Source organism: Phyllostomus discolor, chromosome 1 (assembly GCF_004126475.2).
Source record: "Phyllostomus discolor isolate MPI-MPIP mPhyDis1 chromosome 1, mPhyDis1.pri.v3, whole genome shotgun sequence".
Lineage (NCBI taxonomy): Eukaryota > Metazoa > Chordata > Mammalia > Chiroptera > Phyllostomidae > Phyllostomus > Phyllostomus discolor.
Window position 1 is genome coordinate 195,983,980 of NC_040903.2, and position 18,257 is coordinate 196,002,236.

Below are 18,257 nucleotides of genomic sequence, written 5' to 3' on the forward strand. Positions count from 1 at the left end.
AACTTTCTTGCAGTGTAACTTACACAAAAAGTGCACCTATTTTTAATTACACTTCGATGCATTTTGACAAGTATAAGCACCTGTGTAATAACGACTACCGTAGTCTTGTCCTTCAGCATACCGGATCTGGAAACCACCTCACCTCCCACTATTCCCAGTCCTCCAAGCCTCTAGTGCAGAAGCCAACCCATGAGGGTATATTGTGCTTCCTGCCCACAACCCTGCGTGTGTGTAAACCTCGTTTTCCCCTCAGGTGCGGATACACCTAGGTAGAGATTCTTTGCATGCAGGGAGTTCAGAACTCCCTGCAATGTGTGGGTTCTTTCACTTTCATCAATGAAGTGAGAAAAGTGCCTTTGTGGACCTGGAGTCACGTGCCCTCCCCACACACAGCTCACCCCCGCCCTCAACCGGCCCGGCCCCCACCCCGTGCCCCTCACCTTTGCGTTCTGCAGCGAGGCCAGCTCCACTGCCTTCTGGGCCAGGGTCAGCAAATTGGCTTCCTGGGATGCCCGGCGCCTCCTTCTCGTGCTCTGGATCACCCCGCCCCGTAGCACCTGCCCACAGTCCCCTACGCCCACTGCCCGCATGCCCTCTTCACAGCCCATGCCAGGAGCCCCCCGCTCCCGACCATTGGGTGCCAGTCTCTCCCCATCAGACAGCAACTGCGAATCCCTCAGCTCCAGTGGGAATCTCAGACCTTCGTGATGAGGCTGTCCCAGGGGGCCAGGTGGTGGCTGCTTTGGGGGCCAGTGATGTAGGAACAGGTTGGTGGCAGGCTCCTGCCCAGGCTGGGTGCCAGCCCCATCCAGGGCAGTGGAAGGCAGGACGCCCTCCTTGGAGAGGCGGCGGGAACGGCGGGGGAAGGCGATCTGGGCCTGAGGTAGCACAGGCTGCGGGGCTGACTCCTGCAGGAGGGCCTTGCGCAGTTCTGGGTTCATGTCGGGGTTGGGGGGGAAGGGGTAGGGCACCATGCCGTGGTGCGTCAGGTGGGACTGCCCCAGCGGTCCGGCAGGCTGCAGGCCGAAGTCCTGGGGCTGCTGGGAGGGCGGCTGCTGCATGGGGTAAAAGTTCTCAAAGAGCTGCATCTGGGGCAGAGCTCCCTGCTGCTGCTGCGGCTGCGGCTGCTTCTGCGGCGGGAAGGCGGCCACGGGGTTCGGGGGCGGTGGGCCCTGCCGGAAGACCTGCCGGTTCACCTGGTGGCCGAACGCCAGCTGGAAGGGTTGCAGGGGCAGCGTTTGGTTTGGGGGCTTTTTGGCCACATGGTACGAGTTCAGGGGTGCTTGGGGCCGCCCTACCTCCAGCTGTACCTTCTGTGGCATCATGGGCCGCACGGCGTTTTCGTAGCGGTCCAGGGGCAATCCCCCTCCTTTCTCTCGCTTCAGGGCCTCGGGGTGGTTGTAGTAGGGAGAGACCCCCATGCCAGGATGAGGGCTCCCCTTGTGTCCGCCGTAGAAGGGCAGGCTGTGGCAGTTCCACGCTGGGTGGGGCGGAGGCTGGCCCGGCTGCTGCTGCCAGCCACTGTCACTGGCGCCCCCACCCGCTCCATGCTCGGGAACCCGTCCCGGAGTCATCACGGAGTTGGGCCACTTTGAGCCCACCTGCTGGGGCAGCATGGTCGCCGGGGTCCGCTCAGACCCATACACCACGGAGTTCAGCAGGGCCAGGCTGTTGGGGAGTTCCACAGGCTGGGAGGCAGGGGCGGCCCCTGTTGGGCCCTCGTGCCCGAAGTAAGGCTCCTCCTTCACTCTGGTGGACTGTGGAGGGCCCGGGGGCTGCTGTGGGGGCTGCAGGGGCGGGGGCTGCTCCTTGGGAGCTGCTTCCTGGTCCCCAAAGAGGCAACGCTTCCGCTTGTTCTGCCCCTTGGGCTGGGCCTGGAGGTTCATGGTGTGGCCAGTGGGGCCCGGCAGTGAGACCTACTTTACCAGTCACCCATCCCCTGGGGGAAGGTCCTGCTGGGAGCCTCGCCCTGGTCCAGAAGCCAGCGGGAGCCGGACAGGGGCAGAGAGAAACGCTGGACGCTGCCGTCAGGCGCAGGGAGACAGAGCTGCTGGCCGTTCCTTCCTCCTCACGAGACACTCTTGAGCTTGTCTACTCTCCCCAGTTCATGACGCGCCACAGGGGCCTGGAGCCTGCAGACGGAAGCATAGTAACAGTGTCAGCCACAGCTCCCAGGATGCCCCAGACTCAGCACAGCGTGAAGGAGGGGCCTCCGAGGCCCTGCAGCGTGCTCGGTTATGTAATTTGTGAAACACAAAGGCGCCTGCCAAGGGTGGGGGGGTGCGGGCTGCGATCCGGCCGGGGCTCCTGCAGCCAAGCTGGCAGAGGGGCAACGAGGACAGCGCTGGGTCCCCTTCCCCTCTTAAGCCAGGCCTCAGCCCACCGGGCAGCCGGGCCTGGTCCTCCCTATCTGTTCGGGCAGTAGCCTCCCCGCAGGACCCAGAAGGAGCTGTATTCAGGCCATGCCTGGTCTGAGGCTCCAAACACACATCTCAGACACAGAAGGTGGAGAGGACGGGGGTCGTTCCCAGCTGTGCGGCCCCAGAGTCAGGAGCCCACCAGGTCCTTGCAGAGTCAGGGGCCCAGGGCTAGGCTCCCGTCCTTCGCAAGGAGGCTTGCAGGTGAGGCCCTAGAAGGGTGTGTGCCGTCCTGGCCCCACCCCTGGGAGGACCTGCCGGGCGGACTGTGACTGCCAGAGTGTTCCCCAAACTGGCAGAGGAACCTGTTCCGCAGCCCAGGCTGGCTGGAGGCGGGATGCCACCTGGTACCTGGCCGGCAGTCCTCGCCCACCCTGCTCCACTGCCGAAGAGCACCCGGTGTCCTGAGCCACAGGACGATGCTGAAGGGGTGCAGGCTGCTAGAACTTCGGTTTGAAATGTTTCCCTACGGCACGGGGTGACGGTGCTTCTGTGTTTTCTAACTTGATTAAAAGCCAACCAACAAAACACAAAAACCAGGTCGCTCTGTTTATCCTGCTACAGAACACAGAATCAAGACCAGTATAACTTACATGTATAACTTGCATGCATTTTCAAAGACTTTCTTTCTTCAGAGGGGGTTCTATTTTCCTCCCCAAGAAGCTGGAGACGGTGGGAGCTGCAAGACCCACCTCTTCCCCGGGCTAATGTTCTGGTCCTGAGCTACTGGGGCTGGGAGGGAACAGGCGGGGGAGCTAAAGAAACCCTGGGGAAATCTGCAAGTCCAGGCCGACCTCAGCCCGTCCATGCTGCAGGTCACTGTTAGCAGCCTGGGAGTTCCCAGGAGGCCGGCAGAAGGCAGAGGAGGGCATGGTCTGGGCGGCACCCGGCAGGTGCTGGTACGGAGCCCCAAAGCCCGGGCTACACCCCAGATGCCCTGGCCCCAGGGAGGCTCCGGTGCTATCACTCCAGTGCAGGCTTCCGCAGCTCCCCAGCCCTGCCCCTCCCAGAGCTGCGTGACTCACCCCAGGCCCCCTGTCTGCCTTTCACTTTCACCCGGCACCCCGAAGGGGAGGAACTTCCTCCTCCATTTCCTTCCTCAGCTCTAGCCCTGAAGTGAGTGACTCTCCCCGACTGCACCCCCTTTGTCTTCTCATGTGGAAGTTGGAGGAGGGACAGAGGCTAGGAGGGCACCCAAGTCACTCTGGCCCCAGCACAAGGGTCAGCATTTGGACAAGCAGAGCGCAGAGGGCCACAGAGAACACCTTTTGAACGAACCCCTCTCTCTTGCTTTAACCTCTCATTCCCTGACAGCTAACCCAGTTCGGAGCAGACACCCAAAGGCTGGCCCCCAGACTGAAAATAACCCTGGGCACCACTGAGAAGCTGCGGCACGGGGCTGTCCCAGCTCCAGAAGCCCATGCTGGGCTCGGCCTCACCAGCCCGCACGGAAGAACTAGGAGTACGCATCTGCAGAAGCCAGACAGAGGCAGGAAGAACACGAGAGGGGAAGGGAGGGGAGGGGAAAAGGAAGGGGAGGGGACGGTGCCCAGAGGAGGCTGGAGGTCCACGTGTCTTCAGGCGGCCAGGAGCCTCTCAGACACAGGCTCACCCCAACTCCTGCCTCCCCCTGCCCGCCACCCGCCCCATCCCAGCCTTGTTGCCTTGTGAACCACAGCCTGGGCTTGGAGTCTGGGGGAAGGGAAAACCCACGTGGCAGATGGGACCTGGTGCACGTGTGAGTGTGGGTGCACGTGTGAGTGTGCACCTGGTGGAGGGTACGCACACACCAGACACCAGGCAGAGGATGGCCACCCATCGCCTAGGAAAGGCAGGCTCTGCGCGCTGGGCTGGGGGAGGTGGGGAGGAGCCTGTGAGTGGGGCTCCAGGGCAGGGCTGCTCCTGTCCACCCCCCACCCCCGCGCCCCCGCTGGATCACCTGCAGCTGTTTGGTCAGGCCCAGAAGGACGAAGTTCAGCTGGTCTGCCTCCCACCACTGACCCTGCCCATCAAGGAGGGCCACTGGGTAGGTTTCCAGAGCTGGGCCAGCGGCTCAGAAGGAAGCAAGGGGGCCAGTGCTGGGGAGGCTGAACTCCCCCAGAAGCTTCTGAAGAGGCCTCTCTGTCACCCCTCCTGCATGGCTGGCTAAGGGTGCTGAGCACAGACACCCAGAGCTGGGAGAAGAAAGGTCATCACCTGGGGAGCTGGAGAGAAACGTGGAAGATGCCTGGGAGCCCTGGAGGAAGGAGGAGAGAGAGCACACCAAGGCAGCAGGGCACTAATAGTAGTCGTAGTAGTTGCTAATAATAATAAATAATAATAATAATAATAACGTACTTGTGCCAGGCAGGTCCTAAGTGCTTTACATGAGTTTAATTCCCACGGCAGCCTTATAAAGCAGCATGAAGCCAAAGCATTATTTTTAACCTCCATTTTACAGGTGAGCTAGATGAGGCTCAGACGGACTGAGTAACCTGCCTGTGGTCACACATTAATTATGTTGCAGAGCCAAGACTTGAACCTAAGTGTGTCTGACTCCAAGACCAGGCTCTTCTTATCCCCAAGACACGCCACTGAGACACCAGGTTCCTCTCTGCACACCCTGCTCTCCCAGTGTCCTCCCCAACATCTCGGAGCAAAGACTTTCTGGACATGGATATCCCTCCTCACTGGCCCTGGGGAGCCCCCCACCCCTGCCTGCACCTGCGGCAGGCAGATCTCTCCTATTCCTCCCAGGCCAGCTGAGACCCTCAGCCCTGAGTAAAGGGAGGGAAGGGGAGGGGCCTCACCACAGAGGAACCAGCATGTGTGTGTGGTTCACCTGCTGTTCCCCCCTCCGGCCTGCACTCCCCAGCCCCTGCAAGCCCACTGTGTGGCAGTTTTGGTTGCTGCTGGTGGGCCTTCCAGCCCCCATACCCCACTTGTGCTTCACAGCCTGCAGCTCTGGCCAGGGCTGAGCCACTTTCTCCCCTTTCTTCAGCCCAGCCTCTCTCCTCAGTCCCTCCGGTGGAAGTCAGCTTGGCCTTCCTCACAGTGAGGGAGAGGAAGGAAGCCATGTCTTCCGAAGGCTGCTGACCTGTGGGCTACCTCCCTGCAGGTGCAGGGAACAGGGTGTAATGAGGAGTCCCGCAGGCAGCTCACCCCGGCAACCCGCTGCGGGGCCTCTGACCACAGAGGCAGGAACACTGCGAAAGGAAACCCACCGTCACCCTGGGGCCGACACTGCAGCCCACTCTATCGGTCTGTTCGACTGCCTGCCAAGGCTCCATTCACTCCTCCCGTCCTCCAGACACTGGGACTACTGCAACCCGTCCTGGACCAGACCCAGGGATACCCCTGGGCAGGAGGCTGCGTCAGAGTCTGGCGTCAGGGGCTGGAGACCTAAGAGGCTTTCAGGAAGATCTATGGTGAGGAGCACTTTCTCTCTGCAGAAGAAAAGAAATAATGCTAAACCCATATATGTGTTTTACAGACACATGGGGGAAGGTGCTGGAAAGGTCTTCGTGCTGATGGTGACACCATGCCCTCCGGGGACAGCACCACGGACATACGCAGCTCCCCATGTGCCGTCAGCAATCCTGCCGCATGCCCAGCATGGGCTGGGGGAGTCCAGCGAGCCCTCACCACAGGGCAATGGGGCAAGGCCATCCCCACTCAGGGGACCAAGGCCACTTTCAAGTGTGGCCACCTAAGAGAAAAGATTGTTGTGAGTCAAGGTTACACAGGCCAGGAAGGGGGTGCCTGCCTTGGTCCCAGCAGCCAAGGGCTCAGCTCTGATGTGGGGATGAGAGTTGACCCCCTGGCCCTTGGAGCTAATGTTCTAAGCTCCTGCCATTACAACCTAGGCCACCACCACCCTCTGCCCTACAAAGTCAGCAGTGGGAGAAGGGGTCAAAGCTCACACACCTCTAACCCAAGGCAAACTAATTCCAAGTACAGCATCCGACAAGGCCCCAGATCTCGAAGCCAGCCCGTTCCCCGAGCACCACAGAGGCTGTCACAGGACAAAGCCTGCCCTCCCTCTCCTGCCCACAAGTCCCTGCAGGCTCGGGCTCCTGCCACCTCTCCCAACACGTTGCGCTTCAGCCATCATTCAGAGCTGCTCCTGCCCTGACGCGCCGTTCCCGCTTTGTTTCCAAGTCTTTGACCAGGCAGTACTGCTGCCTGGGACACCTCCTGCCTGTGTCATCCAGCCAGGTCCTCCTCATCCTTCAGGCCTCAGACACTGCTCCCTGTGGGACATCTTCCTTCGCCCCAGGGTTGAGCCAGGAATTTCACTACAAGCCCCTGGCAACTCCTGAATGCCCACCACCACACTCAGCACAGTATACTCCAGGTGCCTACTTCTTTGTCCACAGCGCACAGCCAGCTGCAGAATGCTGTGCTCGGCACTTGGCGTGGATCTCTTGGGATGCTCATTCGAGACTGCACCCAAGGTGAGTCAGAACCATGCCTGGGCAGAGGCCCTACTCGCGGCCAGTGGGTCCACCCTAGGCTGCTTCCCAGCCCTAATTGCCTGTCTCTCTCCCCGAGCGGAGTTCTCACGATGCTGAAATAAAGCGAAAAGACCCCACCTCCTAACCCCTGTCCCACCCTCACCCCATCAGCAGCCCCAAGCTCTCACCAACTTACTGAAACACAAACTCTCCTCCAACTGCTGGCCCACAAGCCACTTGCCTGCCCCTTGACTGTCATTTGCTGCCCCACACCCCATGCAGGCCAACTGGAAGGTGCCCGGCCAGCCACGGCCCTTGCCTCACTTTTCATCCCCCGAGGCCTCCCACCTCTGCCAGTCCCCAGACAGGGACATGGGCCTGCGGGTCTCTTCCTTTGTACCCCGATATGGCTGCACTGGGCCTCAAGACACCAAGGTGTCTGGTTAGGAAGCCGGGGCGTGGTGATGGGGTGGCCCTCCTCTAGGAGAGCCCTCCCCAGAGGAGCCCAGCATGGCCCAGCTGGCCCTGCAACCCAGGCTCGCATCCTGAAAAGCTCTCCCTCAGAGACTCTGGGGCTTTTGGCTACAGCCAGCCTGGGCGACTGGGCTGAGACTGCCATCGTGGACCAGCTACAGTTGCCCAGGCCCGAGATAACCCTTCCCTCTGGACACAGTGCCGCCTCGGCAACGCTGCACACCCTCCTCAACTGGAGTTCACACAGGCTGAAGGGCCCCATGTCTCCAAGCCACTGGACACATAAGTCCTGTTCCCAAGGGGTTTGCAAACCAGTAAGAGGGAGACGCCAGCAATGAACGAAGAGGAGGACCTGCCTCCTGAAGTGTCACTTCCCCAGAGGGTCTGAAAGAGGAGGCCCTGGGATCTGCCCACTCCTGGCCAGAGAGACTCCCGGGATTAGCGCTTTTCCAGCCTGAACTTCAGCTCTGAAGGGCAGAGGCCAGGCAGACAGGCCAGGAGTCCCGAGTCCCAGGGGTCTCGGCTGTCAAGCTGATCAGGCTCAAAAGGCTTGGCCAGGGTTCGAGCCGGCTGCAGTTTGAGCTTTGATTACAGAAATGCCAACACCGAGGGCTTTTAAAGGGACACCTGTGAGAGGGAAATCCTCTGCCCGATGAGGCTTTCTCAGGACTTCGCTCAGGCAGCCACCTCCCCTGTCTCCTCCCCCACTGCCCGGCAAACGTCCCCAGAGTGTCCATGCAAAGCCGAGATAGCCAGGTCCGTCTCATCGAGGGGAAGCTGAGGCAGAGAAAACACACCATCCCAGGCAGAGCCAGGAAAGGATGGGGCCTCCAGCTCAGCTCCCGCCCCCCCTGGGGTACTGCTTACCTCCCTCCTGGGCAAAGGCCACAGAGGATCACAGGCAGCCCGGGAAAACCCCTCCCAGCAGAACTCTGGAATCCAGGGGTGGTGAGGTGGGAGCCGGTGGGTTCAGGCTCTCTCCAGAAGAGATGCAGCGACTGTCCTTGCAGCCGGGCCCTCAGGTGACTGCACCCTTGGAGTGGGGCTCACAGGCACCGGTGGGCCCCTTGGTCTCCTACAACCCCTTCTATGCCCAGGGCTCAGCCCACCAGAGGCTGCTCCAGTACCGCCCTCCCTTTCTGGAAAGGCCCAGGGCTCTCCGGCAGGTCTAGGGCAGGGCTCTCCGGCCCAGTACCAGACTCTGCCCTGGGCCAAGATACAGAGGCGGTCACTCACAGGGGCCTCCCGGTACATGGCCTCGCCCTGTCTACTCCCTCCCACACCCAACACACACACACACGCGCACGCACACACTCTGCAGCCCTTCAGGTTTGCTCATTGCCCCTGCATCCACTCAACAAACATTTGCCGAGCTGCAGGTTCCGGGGAGACGCAGGACACAAGGCACAGTCCCCAGCTGTACCGAGCTCCCTGTCCAGTGGAGGAGAGTCACAGAAACACCCAGATTACAATGCAAGGTGGCCCGTGCAGGGGCTAGAGGTCACAGTGGGTCACCCCAGGGAGAGTTCCCTGATTTTGAACCTTTCCTGGAGCTGCTCCCTTTTCCCGGAACCCCTGCCCGCACTCTTGACAATCTGCCTTTCTTCAAGGTCTACCGCCTCCAGGCAGCCCTCCAGCACAGGCTGTTCTTACTCTCTGAATCATCACGCTCTTACTCAGGGTTAACCGCTATCTCATAATGCTTTTTCAGTTCCCTTCTGTTTTTGCACCAAGGCTGGGAGAAGCAGGGCCATGAGGAAGGGTGGCCCAACGGAGAGGGCAGTGGACTGGTGGACAGGTAACCGGGTGTCTGGTCCAGGAGCCACCATTCACTGGTTCCTGTCTGTGAGGATCTGAGGAGCCCAGGTCGGGAAGGAGGGACACAGCCTGTGCCCGGGAATCAAAGAAACGCCTTTGTAAAGAGCACCCGCCGTATGAGAGAGTAGCCACCCGCACTGCCCGCCTGTTCAGTGTGTGTGATCACCGCTCACTCGTGTGACCATTTACTCCCATCTGAGCGTGAGGAGAGGCTGGCTGTGGAAGTGACCCGTTCCAGGTCACAACTTAAGGTCACGCGCGAGGAGTCAGGATTTGAACCCACGCCTGCCGACTCCGAACGGGGTCTCTCTCCATCACACCCTGCTGCCCGACGGTGTTGAGCCATGGTTCTCAAGCCCACCCAGAGGGACTGGTTCACGGGTCAGGTGAGGGCCAGGGGGTGGTTCCAGCTGGGAAATCCGCAATGCTTCATAGGCAGCCAAGGTGGTGCCCGTGTGCGAGGTCAAGGGAACGGCTAGAGGGTCAGGGGCAGGCATAAAGCAGCTTCCAAGGGCCCCCTGCTTCTCACTCCCTGAAGCAGCCACCTGCCTGTGTGCGGTGCCCTGCCCAGGAGACCTGACAGGTCCCACGGAGCCTTGGGTGTACTTTGCCCTAAGCTACTAGCCCTAGGGCTGACGGTGGCCCTTTCAGTGCCTGAGGCCTAACTGAGTGCCCACGCCCACTGAGCGCTTACTGTTGTATTTGCCGGGCACTGTGCTGCGTGCACTGCAGGCAACGCCCCATTTAACCCTCACTCTTCTTTGTCCCACGTTATGGGTCGGGAAGGGCGTGCTCGAAATATCCATTTCACACAAACAGGACGGTAACAAGGAAACAAAAAGAAGACACCAGACAGAGAGGAATCGAATAGCAGAATAGCATTCATAAATCCTACCTTATCAATAGTTACTTTACATGTAAATATATTAAACACTAATTGAAAGGCAGGGGTTGGGAAAACGAGCTAAAGAAACATGATCTAACTATGTTGTTTATAAGAGACACACACTTTATTTAATTTTTTTTAGACAGAGGGGCAGGGAGAGAGAGAAACATCAATGTGAGAAATGTCAATCGGTTGCCTCTTGTACATGCCCCGACTGGGAACCGAACCCATAACCCAGGCATGTGCCCTGACCAGGAATCAAACAGGCGACCTTTCACTTTGCAGGATGACGCCCAATGAACTGGGTCATGCCAGTCAGGGCTGCACACACTTTAAATTTGAAAACGCAAATAGGTTGAAAGTAAAAGGATGGAAAAAGATACGCTATGCAAACAACAGTCAAAAGGGAGCTGAAATGGCTACGTGACTATTAAAACAGACTTTAAGACAAAAATAAAAATTAGAAACAAGGAAGGACATTTTATAATGATAAAAGTTTCTATCCATCAAGAGGATATACAATTTAAATATATATGCACCTGACAATAGAGCCCCCAAAATACATGACGTGAAAACTATCACAACTAAAGAGAGAAATAGACAACTCAACAGTAACAGTTGGATACTTTAATACTGCACTTTCAGTGATGGACAGAAGAGCTAAACAGATGACCAACAAGGAAATAGAGAGACTTGAACACTATAAAGCAACTAGCTCTAACATGTCTACAGAACATTCTACCCAACAGGAGAATACATTCTTCTCAAGAGCACATGGAATATTCTCTAGGATATAACATAAGTTATGCCATATAATAAGTTTCAATACATTTAAATGGGTTGAAATTATGCAAAATGTGTTCTCCAATCAAAATAAAACACAATAAAATCAGAAATCAAGAGCAGAAGGAGATTTGGGGAATTTACAGGAAATGATGGCTAAAAGTAACTTGCCGAGTTCTCACAGCTCGGAAAGGCCACGCCCTCCTGACAAAGACCACGTCCCCCGACTTCTGCACCAGCCCAGGAAGCCGCAGATCTCAGACTTCTGCAAACGCCTGGGGAGCCCCTCTCCCACTCCCACACTGCTGCGCACTGCACTGCACTGCACCCGACTCCCAGCTTGAGGCCAGAATCCAAACAGCCGGGGGAGGGAAAGGCCGCTGGGGCTGTAACAGTGTGTCACGCTGCCCCGCTTCTCCCTGGGAGAACGGTCACAGACAAGTATTTTCACTCCCGGAGCCTGTCTACAGATTATCCAAGAGTCAGACCCTTCGCAGAAGAAGGAAGCTAACTAACAGAGCACTTCCCCCGCGGCAAGCACGTGACATACCCTAATCCATGCTTACAAACTTCCCATCAAGGTGCCTCACTGTCCCCATTCTAGAGAGGGAAACTGAGGCTCTGCTGTTAAGGTGGCAGAAGCAAGATTCAAATCCATGTTGTCCATCTTCAAAGTCCCTGGTCTTTCCATCATCCTTCCAGAAAAGTTTCAAATCTATACACGTTGTGGGCCTCAGAAGGAATGCGACACGTGAGAACCCCACAAAGCCAGCTAGGGACCCCCCTCCCTCATGATCCCTCCCAGAACTGCTGTTTTTCCTGGGGGCATTTCCAAGTATGTAACACTCCCACCCTACCCAAGAAATAATCGCACCCCCAGTCCGCCAGAAACAGACTCCCCTCAAGACTGTAAAAACCCCTGGGAGTTGGGGGAGCCCACGGGTGCCCAGGGGAGGGGACTGCAGAGGGGAGGTGGGAGCTGCAGGGTGAGCAGGATCTCACTCTGGAGCTCCTGCTCACCCTCCACACCACACAGAGGAAGGGGGCTTGCAGCTCTCTTCGGGGCCAATCAGCAAAGCAGGGCCCGACCGAAGAAGCGAACGAATTCCAAATACCGACCGATACCAGTGTTCACTCAGTCCAATCCCTCATCCCACAAAGCAGCCCAGAGAAGGAAAGGAACTTGCCTGCGGATACACACATCAGCCAGGAGCAAGCAGGGCCCAGGAAGAAGGACTCTAATGACATTGCCTGGGGTCTCCATTTAGACAGGCCCCCTCTTTGGCAAGACACTGGGCAGGGCTTGGAGCCAAGGTGAAATCCCAATACCACAAAAATAGGACTTCCTACTTCACCATCTCCAACCCCTCTAACATCTCTTCAGGGTGCTACTCCATGCCAAGCACGCCACACACGTGATCCTGTTCAATCCTCAGTGGAAGGTAAGTATCACTACTCTCGCCACTCTCAGTCAGGGACCTGAATACCTAACGCGGTCAAATCCACGTTACCTAAAGTCACAGGACTATAGCAGCAAGGCCAGGACTGGAACCCAGAACTCTTTCTATAAACTTCCTCCAGGGGTTCAGGCTCAGCCTCTGACTTGAGGGACCACACCAGGCTGTCTGGGATGGATGGAGGTCCTGGCCTCTGGGCTGCTCACCTCTTCTCCCTGAAGGGCAGCTTTGGCTGGCCCGATGACCTCCATGATGGTCTGGAAGTGTGGCCGGGGCAGGGAAGGTGGACAAGAGAAGCCTGGGAGGAGAGTGGCTTTGCAGATGACGAGGCTACCAGTGAACAGCACCACTGGGTCGACCTGTGGAAGGCTCGACATCTGCTCGAGAGGAAGCCACACCCCTCCGACACTTTCCAGCCCCACACCCATGGTTGGCCAACAGCTTTAAAAATAAAGCCGACTCTCCCCTTCTTGTCAGATGCTCCAAATTCCAATGGGGCCCAGACTCCTGCCCCTTCCCCCAGCACCCTGAAGTCTGGAGCAAGTCAGCTCCATGCTTGGGTTCCCACTAGTGTCAGTGACCCTCCCCCAGGGCACTGAGCATCGGCCCCAGCCACAGCAACCCTTCTCTGCCTAGGGCTTTCAGACAGGCACCTACTCAAGAGCTTAAATTCCTAAATAAAACCTGGTCATTTCACAGCCTGAATTTCACAGACAGTACCTGCCTACTCCAAAGGTCATTGGTCCAAATTCTATTTCATGGTTGTTGGAACTGAAGCCCTGAGAGGTAGTCGGTTTCTCAAGTACACACAGTCACTGGGCAGAGAGGCGGTCAGGCCTCCTCCCAGGGGATGTCCTCACACTCAGCACTCCCTCAGACCTGGCCGCGGACGCTTGTCTCATCTCCTTCTCAGAAGGGAGGTGGAGCAGGGGTGTCTTCTAGATGCGGTGTTCTCATCAGCCCAGGCTCTCCTGCCCAGCCAACTCCAGGAGGGACCAAGACCTACTGGTGGCTGGAGGTGGGGTGGGGGGATCCTTGCTGATTTGGAGCAAAATGGGGACAATATGGCTTGCCAGTACCTGCTAGTGACCAAGAAGCAGGAACACTTGCTGCCAGCTAAGGTGGGGGTTGGGCTGCAGCACGGCTGCCTGCGGCCCCCTGAGGAGCTACAGAGGCGGCAGGGGGGCCACCTGCCTCACTTGCCCAGCCAGCCAGCCAGGCAGAGTCACGCCCGTTCTCAGGCTCCGGTCAAGATCCAGGACCCGTGCCAAATGCTCCGACATTCCTTTCGTTTCTCCAGTCTCTGAGCAGCTGCTGCAGGGCCTTTTCTCCTGTGTTGATTTATTCTTTATTGTTCCTGAAATACACCCAGAGGCCGTTGGCACTGGGCACTGGCAGAACATCCAGCCCAAGCCCCAAGTACACACTAACCAGACTCTCCGGGACCCGGGCCAAGCCAGCTGGAATGACAGGCCCCAGGGGTCAGACCCATCAGCCAGCAAGGAAGACCCAACAGTCCACCTGCCCCCAGCCCACGGTCCCAGAGATGATCTGGGGACTACAGAGGCCGGGGTGTCTGGGGTGGGAAGAACTGCTGGGAAGGTATCTGAGAGGCCTAAACTACCTTTCCACTCCTCCCGTGCATGAGGGACTCTCCAGCAACCCCTTTGCACACACATACACACACACACAACTGACCCCCACAGCCTGTTGCCCTCCACAGTGGGGCCTGTGATCAGGCAGGGCCCTGGCTGGGCTTCTGGCAGCCTGTGAAATGTTTGCAGATGACAGATTCCAAGGGTCTGCCCTTCCCAGCTCCGACTATCTCCACTACCAGCCGGTCCAATGGTTCCTGAGTTCCTGCCGTCGGCACTTCATTGCAAGGGGCAGAGCATTGCTCCCTGTGCATGGGCAAATGGCCCAGAGGAGTATGGGAGTGCGTGGGAAAGAGACAGGGCTTCAGGGCCCGACAGACTGTGTCCCAGCTTCTCTAATCATCAGCCTCTCTGTGGGCCTCAGTTTCCCTATTGGGAAGTGGGCCTCGTATTCTCATCTCATGGCTACTGTGGAATTAAGTGAGGTTAATGTATGTACATGAAGTACCCGGTGCAGGTAGGGACCCAGTCAATGTGACTTCCTTTCCCTGCTGCAGGCAGGAGCAGCATCACTGTCCGTCTGGAACATCTGGCGGGTGGGGGAGACAGGACCGTCTGACTCTTCCAGTCCTACAGCTGGCTGAGAGCCGGGCTGGCCGGGAGCCAGACAAGGAGACTAGGGGTCCCAGCAACAGCATCGGGTTCTGCGAGCACGCAGGGCACCTGGCCTAGGGACCCAGAAGGGGCACGTCCGGCACAGGTCCCCCGCCCTGGACTCAGCTGTACCAGCAGGGCCCGCAGGGACATGGTGGGACAAGAGTCCGCAGATCATACCTGGGAGAACTCCTAGGCCCATAATGGGCTCCCAGCCTCCTGGGCTCACTCTGAGAAGAGCAATACAAGGGAAAGTGATAGCACCTGAGGGAGGCTGGGGAGGCGGTGGCCACAGAAGTCTGAACAGGAGCCGAGGAACAGGGTCTGGGCCCCCCTCCCCCCCACGGAGAGAGAGCTAGCCTGCCCTGAGGCCAGTGAATGTCCCACAAGTGGAAGTGCCCGCCCGGTTATTTTTGGCGCCCTTCTGCCCAAAGCCAGCAGGAAAAGGCAGCTGCTAGCAACACGAAAGGGCTGTTTACACTCAAGTGTGCAAGCAGTGCCACAGGGACACAAAAGGGCACCAGCAGCCCCTGAGCAGAGGGACCTCTGCCCCCCTTTCTTCCTCTCGAGACCGTCCCACAAGGCCAATCTGTGCACTGCATAGCTGACATAGCGTGGGCACTTCTGCTTTCACTCAGCTCCAGTCTCCCAACCGCAAAACTCACTCACACACACCCGCACACGCACACACACACACAGAGACAAATAAATAACTATGGAGCCAGCTGAGGACTGAGCCACACCCAGGAGCCCAGACAGTATTCCTCTGGGCTCTTCCTGCACCGAAGTGGCCCCCCCAACTTTGCAGCGGGGAGGGGCAGGGACCTGGGGCAGGCCACAGAGCAGCTCTTCTTTCCGCCCTCCTTCGGTGAAAGTGGAGACAGCCTATGAGAACCTCAGGGAACTCACTGCCTCTCAGCTTCCCCATTTGAAAATGAAAGGGTTGGACTAGATGTCCCAAAGTGTTTTCCAGCTTCGGGGAGACTCGGGGAAGCTGGGGAGCCCAGGGCCATGAGCAGGGGCCAGCTGGGGAGATCAGCCAAAGCAAGGTCAGGTGGGGAAGGGGATCTGAGCTGCAGCCACATACATGCAAGAGTGGCCAGCAAGCTGGGAGGAAGAGGGGGGAGAAGGAAGGAAGAGGAGGAAGAGGAGGAAGGGGGAGAAAGACCAGCTTACAAGCATTCTTAGCACTGGGAGTTACCACTTAAGTATTCCTTAAAATTTTTTTTTAATGAACAGCTGTCCATTTAAAAAATTTTAATTTGTTGATTTGAGAGAGAGAGAGAGAGTAAGGGGAAGAGACACACAGAGAAACATCAATCGGTTGTTCCACTTACGCATGCACTCATTGGTTGATTCTCGTGTGTGCCCTGACCTGGGACCAAATCTGCGACCTCAGTGTATCAAGTGACACTCTAACCAACTGAGCCACCCAGTCAGGGCTTCTCTGAGTTCCCTTCTGAGCTATGGGCCTTCCCCTCCAAGGAGCTGGCAAATCCGGGAACAGCAGTCTAGACTGGAGCCTCTGTCTGCCCAACTGCTGGAAAAGGCTGAGAATCAAAATCCTCGTCATTTTCCTTCCTCTCCGAACCCCATTTCCCCAGAGAAGGTGGGTAGCCTCAGAAGTAACCCCCTTCTGGCTGCAAGCCTGGTGTACCTCTCTCTCTCTCTCTCTCTCTAAGCTCTGGCTGGGACAAACCCTGTCCAGGCTGCTCCCTTCCCGGCTTCCTGAGACTCCTGGAGGAAGAAGCACTGCCTGGAAAAAATAACCCAACTCACACCAAGAGCTCCTTGCGGCTGCAGAAAAAGGCAGAGGGAACAGGGAGCACCTTCCCCGGCTCCCCCCCCCCCCCCCCCCAGTACCAGGCTATGTTCCAGGAAGAGGAAGCACAAGAAGCACTGCCAGCCTCAGGCCCCGGGCCCCCTCCTCCCCACCAGCCCCCACAAACAACAGCCAGTAATCATGTCCCTCAGCCAGACCCCCACCCCAGCAAAACCCCAGCTCTTTTCTAACATGTAGCAACTTTCTTTTTATATAATATCTTGGTGCACAACAACCCCCCCCCACCCCCAACACACACACACACACACTGCAAGCTATTTCAATTGGTGAAAAAGCCAAAGTGCTCTTTGGAGGGACAACTCCCACCCCGGGCTCCACCCAAACGTCTCTCCAAGGAGGCTACACTGCGAGGCTTTAGTAGGGGGTGTCCAACCCCCGGCCCGCCGGCCGCATGCAGCCCAGGATGGCTATGAATGTGGCCCAACACAAAATCACAAATTTACCTAAAACATCCCTTAGTTTCATTACTAAGTTTTATACTAAGTTTTATTACCTAGATATGTACATTTTCTATATTAGTAATCACACACTTGGGACCTGCTCGACAATTTTAAAAGATTATCAAAAGGGCTGCTGCATAATTAGGGTTCTGTGAGGACTTTTTTTGCTTATCTCTGGTGGCGGATATCATGAAAATGATGCATGAACTTTCTTTTTTGGCTCATCGGTTTTTGTTAATGTTCGTGTATATAATGTATGGCCCAAGACAACCCTTCTTCTTCCGGTGCGGCCCAGAGATGCCCAAAGGTTGGACACCCCTGCTTTAGATGAAGCAAAGGCAAGGGGACTTTTTCCCTGGCTGAGAAAGCAGCCTTCCTCCCATCCACGTGAGCAGTTCAGCCTGAGGCCTGGGTGGGGAGGTTCCAGATAGCACTGGATAGTCCAGACTGTCTGATCTCTGGGAAGCTGCGCAGGGACGGTATCGCTTGCAAAGGTGCACAGGCACCAGGGTCTGAGCTGCTTTAGCCGAGAGTGGATCACACAGTTGTGACCAGGGCCCAGGGAGTTAGAAAATGCACGTCATTTGCTCTCCTACCACAAGCAGGACACCCTTCATTCCCTCCTCCCTGGGAGGAACACAAGGTAGACGGCTGAACTTAGTGGGAACTGGTGAAATGCTAGCCATTACCTGTTGAGTAGTTACTATGGGGCCAGTGGCTTTGCGTGCATGATCTTTTTTAACCTTAAGAGCAAGCCTAGGAGGTATCATTATCATCCTCATCTTACAGATGAGGAAACTGAGGTTCAGGAAATTAAGCAATGCCCAAATCCACCCAGCAAGTAGAGAGAGAGGCTGGAGGATGAGCACAGGTCTACCCAGGCCTTGCTCTCATGCCCCAGCCAGGTTTCCTGCGGTCTCTGCCCAGGTGCTGTCCACACACCGTCCGGGAATGACGTTCTGAGTGTGGGGGTGGAAATGGGTGTGGACAAGTTTTGCTGTTATCATTCCCAAGTGTGTGACTGTGAGAGCCCCTGGAAGTGTATGTGTTGGAGGTGGAGGAAGGGTGATCTGGATTCCAAATAGCAGTTTCTAACCCCGAAGTTATGCTGTAATGCTTCTGATTCATAAAATGAGCTCACAGTCTCACGGTATCCTGGATGTTGCCTTGAATGCAAATACAGAGATCCCTTAAGGAAGAACAGGCAATTTCAGGACACTCCGCATAGCCCCAGCCCAGCACACAGAGTTTGTTTAGTTTAGCCCCACTTAATCAGAGTGCTTCGGTGCTGAAGCGACGCCCCCGGCAGAATGAGACCACTGGCTGCATTTCCTGCAGACTAGGGTGAGTCAGGGAAGAATGGAGCTTCCAGGCTCCTCCTACACTGATGCGTGCACACACGCAGGAAGGGTGCCAACTGGCCTAGCTGGAGGAAATGCCCAGGTTAGCAGATT

General features: G+C 57.1%; 1 protein-coding gene across 5 annotated transcripts in view; it reads right to left on the reverse strand.

Annotated features, from left to right (window-relative positions):
* The window catches only part of MIDEAS (mitotic deacetylase associated SANT domain protein), a 63,622-nt gene that overhangs the window by 19,612 nt on the left and 25,753 nt on the right, over positions 1-18,257 (reverse strand). For 3 of the 5 annotated variants that reach the window (XM_036011945.1, XM_028505534.2, XM_036011928.1), the window contains exon 2: positions 441-2,132. In XM_036011945.1, coding sequence (XP_035867838.1) covers positions 441-1,886 — 1,446 coding nt within the window. In that variant the 5' untranslated portion in view covers positions 1,887-2,132. The remainder of the gene's footprint in view (positions 1-440; positions 2,133-18,257) is intronic. The other 2 variants (XM_036011934.1, XM_036011938.1) reach the window with 2 other exon arrangements.